Here is a 10000-nt window from a genome sequence, read left to right as displayed (position 1 = left end):
ATTGCTGCATTTCTGCGGTAAAATTAGCCGATACCGGTAGTCACTGGATATGCTAATATCGGCCGACATTAACGGCTTGCTGATTCATCGGTCAGGCGTTACTCCATATTCTTTAAAGGTTGTTTACTGTAATCATTAGGTTCATTATTCAACCCAAGAAAAAAGGAATGTGTGACCTGATCCCTGGAGTATGAATCATCTCAGTCAGCTACGCGGAGAGTCTGTGACCGCGCGCATGATGAACAATGTAATCAAGTCAGGGAAGACTCAGACTCTACCAATCTCCCCGATTCAACATCCCCTGGATTTCCCCGTGGGCCTGATTACAGGCAGCACCACGATGTCTTTAGTGGCAGAGCGGCCTGTAATCAAGACCACCTAAGGCGGGGGGGGGGGGGGGGGGGGGGGGGGGGGAGTTCAATCCCAGGGTGACCATGAACAGAACAAGCCACATAAATGAACACATTTCAGTCAGAAATCAGGACTGACTAAAGCGGTTTGAGTCCTGCTGCATGTTGACCTGGATGTTTTTTTCTTCCTCGTCTCGTTCTTCTTCTTCTTCCTAAACTCCATCAGCTCGATTTGTCCCCTTGTTTGCTCTCCCCTCGTCTCCCCTGTCACACCGTTCCTCCTGCCTCCTCGATGAAGATCTACTTCCCTGTTCAACTTCAACTTCAACTTTTCTTTTAAGATTTATTTTTGGGCTTTTCATTTGAGGGATAGGACAGTGGATAGAGTCAGAAATGAATGAGAGAGGAGTGTGGAATGACATGCAGGAAAGGAGCCACAGGTCGGATCTGAACCTGTGACCGCCTGCTTGGAAGACTACAGCCTCCGTACATGGGGGCGCGCGCACTAACCACTGCGCCACCAGCGCCCCCCAACTTCAACTTTCTGTTTCATTATTCTCCTCCTCCCCCTCTTCTTTGTCTCTGTTTGAACACAAGCCTTCAGAGACATCTGGTCGGAGGAAAGGACCGAGTTGTGATTACTGCCACCTCTTATTGAGGACGTCTGTTCTCGCAGAGCCACAACAAAATAAACACAATAAAATCTAGGCCAGAAGAAATGAACTTGCAGCGAGAAAAAGAGAGAGAGTGCCGGTTTGTGACTGAGCACAACAAGAAAGGATGTCATTTTCTTCCGGAGCTTGTTTGTCAGCCAAGAATAATCCCAGCCACTCAAACACACGCTTCATCAGAGTGCTGTGTTTTAATAAGGTTAGTGAGGGCAGCGCGGGGTGAGAGACAACAAATCCCACAAACTTCTCAGAAGCAATTCCTCACTTATGAAGAACACAGAATGAGCCCAGAAAACATAAGGAAGAACAAAAGCTGATTATTTAATCACTGCACATGTGACGCAGACATGTGCCACAGTCAGAAAACAAGATGTCAGCTGCCCTGCCTTCACTCTCTATCTCCAAAGTGCAGAGCTGCTGCTTGGTTTGGTTCCACCGGGTTCCATCAGGCGATGATGGCGTTCCCCAGGACACATCATTACCGGGGCCCCCCGAGCTGTGCCACTTTGCACTTACATAAGTGGGGTGTGTGTGTTTGTGCGCTTTGTGTTTGTGCAGCTGATGAGAGTGTTCCTCTCATCTCTGTATATTACACAGCTAATCAGTCACAGCAGAGCATGCTGCAGCAGCAGACTGTCAGAAGTCTTTCACGCTCTCTCCCCGCAGTGTGATGGGAAATATTATCATATTAAATGAAGCCAGTTCGGTTGTGAGCAGGTTTTTGTCCAGAGATGAAAATGTTGGGACGACATATGTTGTTATTTTTTAATTAGAGGACATTTCTAGAAGTTGTTTCTTTTGTCCACTGCACAGCTCCTACAGTGCACCTTTTGTGTTTTTTATTTTTACTTTTTACGTTTTAATTTTTAATTTTTTACATTTTTAAATTCTATTTTATATATTGTAATATCTTCTTATTCTGTATTATTTAAGTTGTTGCTAGTTCTGCTTTATTTCCTTGTTAATTGTTTAGCACCAATACACCAAGTCAAATTCCTCGTATGTGAAAATGTACTTACTGATTCTGATTCTGATTTGTTTGTTTCACATTTGATTACCCTGAAGTCTGGATCTGAATGATGGGAGGTGGACCTCACAGATCCCTGCAGACGGGCCAATAAGATCGTCAGTAACCCGTCACATGTTCTCCATGCAGAGTACGAGCTGCTGCCCTCTGCTCACAGTTCCCCCCTTGTAGACTGAACAGGTTCAAAAGTTCATCGGGGGTGGCGGTGGCTGAATGGTTAGTGCGCCCCCCCCAAAAAATAAGAATCTTGAAATCAGTTGATTATCTTGAACACTTTATTTCAGGTGGTCGGGTGAGTGATGATTGTGTGTTTAAACATGATTACAGCCAGATACATCCAGACGCAGTAAAAACATGATGAGGATTGTAAAAATGTAATCTGGATACTTTTCTGTTCAGGTTCTCTTCCCATTGAACCTCTTCCTGCCCATGTTTATGAGTCAACTTAAAGGGATACTTCACCCATTTGCATTAATCTTTGTATCATTAGAAACCTGGTAGTATTTTTGAATGGTCGTGCATCTCGCCCCCATTTTCCCCTGAGATGGGAAATCTTTGTATTTCTGAGTCTGAAAAGGTGAAAGGGTGAAACTACAACGCTAGTTCCTCATATTTTCGACCACTGAAGCTACAGACCAATCACAGATCAGTGGGTGGGAACTCACTCCCAGAATGGAAACTTAACGTCCGCCATATTGCTTGGAAGCTATGCTAACAGGCTCTAAAGTATTTCTGATTCTGATTCTTAAATAGAGGATCTTAGTGGGAGTGGCCTGCGGTGCTGTGCATTCTGGGATTTGATGTCTTTCATCCACACGAGCCAAAAAGACACTTTCTGCCTTTTCTCGGCCAAGAAGGCACCAACTTCAAAATTTATTTCACATTTCTACATATATGACCCGATGTCAACACAGATTCATGTTTCAACAGGTGAAGTATCCCTTTAAGCTTAAACTAACGGCCCTGATTGTATAAATCCTAACTTTACGCTATTGTGATTAACACGTCTGAAAAAGAGACATGAGGTCTTTGAGTGCTGCACACTGTGCTTCATGTTTGAGCTCCAGTCTTTAACTCCCAGTTAAAGTTGTGAGGACTTCATTGCAGCTTGATATGTTGCTGTGTCAGAAACCGTCCTGCTGAATAATTCATGAGCCCAAGCTGTGAAAAAAAAAGATGCTGCTGACTAGAGGCTTGATGCAACGAGACAAAATCTTTAGATGACGGCCCTCAGCTTTTATAATCTGAGATCTTTCAAAACAAGGCATCGCTTTGGGGAGAGAGAGAGAGAAAATATGCAGAATATGTTGCCGGCCCACAATGCATTGCTCGAGACTTTCAGTGCAGGGACAGGCATTGTGTTTTTTTTTTTTAATTAAGGATCAGTTTGTTTTAATGTGTGTGGCTGTGGATATACAAAAGGCCAGCTGTGGTGTAAACATCTAACACAGACGAGATCATGTGACCGCTGAGAGTCCGGGACTCACACACACACACACACACACACACACACACACACACACACACACGAACACACACACACACACACACACACACACACACACACACACACACGAACGAACACACACACACACACACACACACACACACACACACACACACACACACACACACGAACACACACACACACACACACACACACACGCACACACACACACACACACGTCACCGGTGCGTTCAGGGTGCACTCACTTGAGCGTGGTCATCTCTGTGAGTGACGGCTGTGTGGCCTTCAGGTAGCTGGCTCTTCGGGCCTGGACCTTCGGCGAGGGTTTGGGGCTGCAGTCCGAGTCGCCGCTGTCGTCCTCTGCCATGGCTTTGATGTAGCTGCCGCTGCGCATCCGCCGGCACGGGATCTCGTCATCTTTTCCCAACGGAGAAAAACCGCTCCAGTCATCCTGGGGCACCTGGGAGGAGAGAGACGAGGTGAGATGAGGAAAAAAGAGGAGGAGCAGACACAGGTCACCCTGCAGGCGGCAAAATGTTCCACCCAGGTGAGATATATTAACACCTGTATGACACGTTGGTTACACGGCCCTGATCATACCATCAGCATGCGAGCGCCCGAGGCCTTCTCGTTCCTCTCTTGTGTTGCATGCGGCATATCAAACGCGGGGGGGGGGGGGGAATTAATGGTTTTGACAAAAAACCTTGCAGTAGCCTCGCCTCTGTCTGCTCTGCTCTCCTGACTTTTCACACACACTAATGAAGGTAAAAAATAAAAAAAGAGGTAAAGCTATCTGCCAGCCCTAATCTAACAGAGAGAGAGAGTCAAAGAGAGAGAGAGAGAGAGAGAGAGAGATAGAGAGAGAGAGAGAGAGAGAGTGGAAACAAAGGGGGGTTTTGTGCAGAACAACCACCGCAGTCCCCGATGTGAGAGGCTGTTAGGGCACCAGCTCTGAAAGTGAAAGAAATGAGATACAGAGCAGGGAGAGAGAAAAAAAAAGAAAAAAAAAAAAGGGCAGCAGAATCATTCAACAGACGGCGGCGTAACTAGGAAACCAAGCTGTCTGATGTCAGGGCAGCGACCACACTGTGTGAACATACGGGGAGAGAGAGCGCTCTGGGGTGATGTCAAAAGGACTCGTAATAATAGAGAAAAAAAACCATAAAGGAATGAATGGCGTCCTTGCCTTTTGACCCGATTAACTACAAGAAAGAGCAGTATATTTAAAATGTTCTAACCCAGTGCAAAGGGTAAGCAGTCACTTCCTTCACTGTACGCATGAACACGTTTCACAGCAGATATCAGGATTCATAAAAACCTGCAGGAGAAGCAAAAAAAAAAAAAAGCGTCTTTCTGTTGAAAGGATTCTAAAATCCTTGTCAGGCTGCTGTCTCTCCTTGAAAGCCAGTTTTTCCCTTCTGTCTCTTCTTTTAAAGGAAAGAGAAAACGATGGCTCCCACACCCTGGGAGAAATGTTGCCGCGCTGCAGCGACAAAATCTTTCCTTGATCTGCTCGCTCTGTTTTTTCCGAGCGGCCGCACTAGAACTTTTCTCTCTCTGTCTTTTGTGCTCCTTCCCTTCTTTGCTGTCTTCCTTCCCCGCCTCTCCTCTTTTGCCCTTATTTTCCATCTTTAGGTCCTTTTCTCACAACACAAATACACACAATTTCTTCTATTCTCACTCAAACTTGTCCCCCATTTTCTTTCCTCAGGCTCGTACTTGCAGCTCACTCCGTTACATGAGGAAATGTATGCAATCTGAAATTTAGCATTTCCATAAGAAGGAGCAGAGTTTGCATGTCTGCATGTGTTCTTTTGAATGAACGCTGGCTCTCCGATCTCATCATAGCACCCTACTCACGCTCCGTTAATAAGATACACACACTCACCGCTACGACCAGCAGCGAGACATCCTCAGCAGCTGCACTTCCTGTGTTCCATGTGTCAATATGACATCTAATATGTCACATAACTGCATTTTAATCATCATGTTACTTCAGCATCTTTTTGCACTATTCACCACTGCACTGTTTCATATTTAGTCATGTAAATATTAGTCTTTTCTTATTCTGTTTACTGTTGATATTTAATGTTGTACCTGTACATAAGAGAGCACAGTTCACCCAAGTTAAATTCTTTGTGTGTGTGTGTGTAAGCATACCTGGACAATAAATCTGATTCTGATTGTGATTCTGATATGCCATGTACACCCTGATAATAGAAAAGTTTGGCATTTCTGGTCTCCTTTGCTGAGCTCTTACTCTTGTAGGAAACACATTCTGTCACATGATACATGAACACACAACACGTTAGGCATGCTTTTCTTTTTGAGTAAAAAGTGAAAGCTAAGCATGCTATCTGACACTGAACACATTTATTGACATGCTTACAGATGAATTTTTTTCACATGCATATGGAAACAAAGTCAGAACAACAGGAAGTGATGATTTTGAAAAACTGCCGCGTGATGATGCGAGGGGAGAGAAACGTCGAGTAAACAAGGGGATTGAGTGGATGCAGTGCGCACACACACACACACACACACACACACACACAGCAACACTGATGCATGCTGACATACAGAAAGCATGGAGGTGGAGGCGTGCATCGCTTGGTTTGCATGAAGCACGACACTGGAGAGGGCGGAGCTGCAGCGACGGTCCTACCTGAAGGAAGTGGCAGGTGCGTCCCTGCTCGGCTTTCACTAGAGCTTTATCTAGGTTGACTGAGGCCTTCTGGTAGACCTCTCGTGCTCTGCTCACCGTCAGAGTCGACGACCACGAGCTCTTCTTCAGCTGCATCTGGGCGTCCAGCGGGCCCACCAGCGGCATGGCCCCGCCGCCGCCGCCGCCGCCGCCGCTCCCCGAGCACGTCGAGCACTTCACGTCGTTGTTGCTCCGCGACGTCTTCAGAGAGTGGGCGCTGATGGTGTTGTAGGACTCCATGAAGTACTGCGACTGGGATTTTTCCGGGTGGCGCCCCATCGTCATGACGCCGGTGGGCAGGCCTCCGCTGCTGCCCCCATGGTGGTGGTGGTGGTAGAGGCACACCTCGCGGTCCAGCGTGTCGTCGGAGCTCCAGTAGCCCGAGATGGCCGACCGCATCTTGGGCTCCGACCTGGAGCGGTCTTTGCTCTTGCTGCGCTTGCTGTGCTTCAGGGTGCCGGAGGAGGACGGCGGGTCGTCCGGACTGGATTTGCTGCCGTTCATCCTCCCGCTGCCGCCTCCCCCCGCGGACCCCGAGGGCCCCTCTAGGGAGTGCGACTTGGTGAACAGCTTCTGGACGGAGTGGACAAGATGGCGGATCCGACCCGGGCTGTCGCTGCGTTGGTGTTCGACCGCGGTGCGCTTGTACTGCAGCGTGTGGTAGCCTTCCCGCCGCACCGGAGCCTGGAGCTCAAACTGCTCCAGCAGGTTAGAGGGGATGCGGTTGTTGTTGTTTCCACCCCCACCTCCTCCGCCCGCCCCCTTACCGCCCCCCGTGTAAGGCACCAGAGCGCTGCACTCGTCTTTCAGCTCGTGGTGAGAGCCGTAATGTCTGCGAGGAAAGGTGCAGCTGGCCAGGTCGGGGTAGGCGCTGCACTCGGACTGGAAGGAGTTGGGGCGCTGGGTGTAGCACGGGTGGTCGCCGGGATGAGCATTGCCCGGGTTGAGGAAGTAGGACCGGCGATCGGGGTGCCCCAAGGTCATGGAGTCATAGGAGGGGTCGCAGGTCACCGTGTGGTGGTGACTGCGGCTGCCGGACAGGCCTTTCATCGTCATGGCGGCCGGGTCGATGTGCACATCCAAACTGCTGCCGCAAGGAAGTCCGCACAGGCCGCAAAAACTAGCTCTTCAAAGAAAACACACAGCCATGAGGAAGAAGAAGAGACAAACAAACAAAAAGAGAGAGAGGAGAATTATAAATATCTCACATTTGCATACACTCAAAGAACATTGTTGTGGTCGGCTCCTGCTTTCATTTTGAAGAAGATGATTCTTGGCACTCCTTCAAAGAGCTGCGGAAAAAAACTTGTTGACAGGGCTTGGACCTATTCTTTATTTCTGTCCTTCAAAGAAACTTCAGAAGAAGGATCTCTAAATATAGCATCCGGTTGGCATCTGGTCCCTGACATCCGAAATCTGTCCTCAAGCTTCCTCTCTCTCTCGCTTCTCTGTTCTCTCTCTCAGACAAACAAGGTGTCCGTTTATGGAGAAACAAACGAGGAAGATGTACCACGAAGAGTTCAAGTCTATTTCCAGCTCGAGTGTTTTTTTCTGTTTGTTCAAGGGCACTTTTTAGAAATGAAGTGTTACTCAACAAATAATATGCTGAGAGATTTGGAGTTAGTAATGCACAGAAATCCTCCTGCAGAGACTTTTTAGTCCTTGATTTGATTGAACAGATGATGTAACCGTGGAACAGTCTACCTGTTAATATAAGAACACTCGCCCCCCCTACGCTCTGCCAATGAAAGGCGTCTGATCCAACCTTCACAACAGGGTCCTAAGACGCTGACTAGACTCTTCTCCTCTGTCGCCCCCCGGTGGTGAAATGAACTTCCAAACTCCATGTGATCTGCAGAGTCCCTCTGCACCTTTAAGAAAAAGCTAAAGACCCAGCTCTTTCATGAATACCTACTAACTTAATGATGATGGTCTCCATATTATTGATGATGATGATGGTAATGACGATGGTTTTTGTTTGATAACGACGACTTATAAGATGGTTTCTATACTGATTAGAGCTCTCAAGAACTGCCCTCAATGTTGTGCTTTGCCTCTGGTCACTTCCTGTCAGCACCTGTGTGTCCAATCAGACTCAAAGCTGATCGTTTGCTCTTACTGACATTGTTCCCTTTTTTCTAGATCCTTGCTTGTGTTGTTCTTACTCTCTGATGTACGTCGCTTTGGAGAAAAGAGTCTGCTAAGTGAATTGTAGAATTGTAAGAACTGCTCAGTCCATCGAAAACTTCAAATCTTTGCTCTTTGCTCCGGCTTTGAACACAATTTGAGCTTGACATTTTTAAATGTTTATTCACGCTCCTATTTGTTGTGTTTCATTCTATATGTTATTTTATTTGTTTTGTTTTTGTACAGCACTTTGGTCAATCAAGGTTGTTTTAAATGTGCTATGGAAATAAAGATTGATTGAACAGAACGGTAACGCTTATTTATTTTTGCGTTTCAGTGCATCTGCTCAGTGTACACAAATGCCCCCCCCCCTCCCTCCTTTTATTTCAGCACCACCACATACAAATGCGGCAAATGATCACAGCCTGCTCCCTTTCCCCCCTCCCCGTATACCTCCACTTCTTATCTACAGGCTAAACTAATTGGCCGGTAAAACCCAGCTGACAGCTCCCCGGGCCTGGTCGAGCGCAAGTGGCAATAAACGACCTTTCCCTTACACGGTGACATGAAAACAATGGCATCCATCAGTGCCCCTTAAACTGCCTTCCATACCCATCTGGGGCTGGCTATAGCTTGCTGAACCCACAACATTTCCTATGGACTTGAGTTGAGGCTAACAAGACAATAATAATAGGAGCCCAAGCAACACGCCGGTGCAGCCCATGTGACAGCAGTGTGGTCGAAGCCTGCGCCGGGAATTCATTACCTCGATTTAGATTTTGCACTAGCAAAAGGCCACTGTGGGAAACATAACAAAAGAATATGAGGGAGACTATGATATATTATGTCACTTCTTTACATATCTAGAGGACACTGCGTAGGGCACAGGGTGTGTGGGGGATTGCAGGGGACTATATATTTATGTGCAGGAATATCGAGCGAGTCAGATTTATTATTGTCTGTGACACAGCCGTAAACTGGCCGCCGGAGTAATTGAAAAATTGGGGGAAATTATTCATGTATCTCCTTTCTGTACTAAACCAGAGGCTCCAATCACTCTGCAGGAGAATGAGGCCAATACATCACTTTGTATTGTTTGGGAGTGAAAATGACAAAACACACAGCGGTGGAAAAAAAAAGAAAAATCCCCCACAAGCCGTCTGCAATATGCTCACAAGAGCCGAGCGAAGCCGCGCACAAAGGGCCGCGCTGCACACCACACAGATTCCACACACAGTGTCCGTTTTCTTGCAGGGCACTTAGAAAAAGTGGGCCGCGTCCAACTATAAAGGTATTCATCGGCGCTGACAGAGATCCCTTCTGTTGGCCGCTGAAGCACAGAATGTGACCTAAATAAAAAAAAGGCCCTCGCGGTGATCCACAGCAGCGTGTTTGTGTGGCACAGCTGTCTGCAGCCCCGCACTAAAGCTGAAAAGCTGAAGTTGGGTCACGCTGGCTTTCTGCCTGCTAACCACACACTTAAAACACACACACACACACTGACATATAAACACATAGTGTATCTGACAGGCTGCATGTCCGTGCTGAATTTCGATGCTGCTAGCTTGTAAAGTGCAGTTTATCATGAACGAGAAGAGGGTCTGCTGGTTCTGCCACGTCTATCAGGTACGACTCGCAGTGACACGAAGGGAG

General features: G+C 47.3%; 2 protein-coding genes across 4 annotated transcripts in view; one reads left to right on the top strand and one right to left on the bottom strand.

Annotated features, from left to right (window-relative positions):
• Positions 1-10000, top strand: part of ackr4b (atypical chemokine receptor 4b) — a 393880-nt gene that overhangs the window by 223687 nt on the left and 160193 nt on the right. The gene's annotated exons all lie outside the window — the stretch shown is intronic.
• The window catches only part of dlgap1b (discs, large (Drosophila) homolog-associated protein 1b), a 106374-nt gene that overhangs the window by 42334 nt on the left and 54040 nt on the right, over positions 1-10000 (bottom strand). For all 3 annotated transcript variants that reach the window (XM_061065066.1, XM_061065067.1, XM_061065068.1), the window contains exons 3-4: positions 6182-7346; positions 3762-3976 (exon numbers count right to left, since the gene is read on the bottom strand). In XM_061065066.1, coding sequence (XP_060921049.1) covers positions 3762-3976; positions 6182-7276 — 1310 coding nt within the window. In that variant the 5' untranslated portion in view covers positions 7277-7346. The remainder of the gene's footprint in view (positions 1-3761; positions 3977-6181; positions 7347-10000) is intronic.

The sequence above is a fragment of the Labrus mixtus genome, chromosome 19, assembly GCF_963584025.1.
Source record: "Labrus mixtus chromosome 19, fLabMix1.1, whole genome shotgun sequence".
Classification (NCBI taxonomy): Eukaryota; Metazoa; Chordata; class Actinopteri; order Labriformes; family Labridae; genus Labrus; species Labrus mixtus.
The sequence above is the reverse complement of the archived record's forward strand: the minus strand, read 5'-3'. Positions and strand labels throughout refer to the sequence as shown.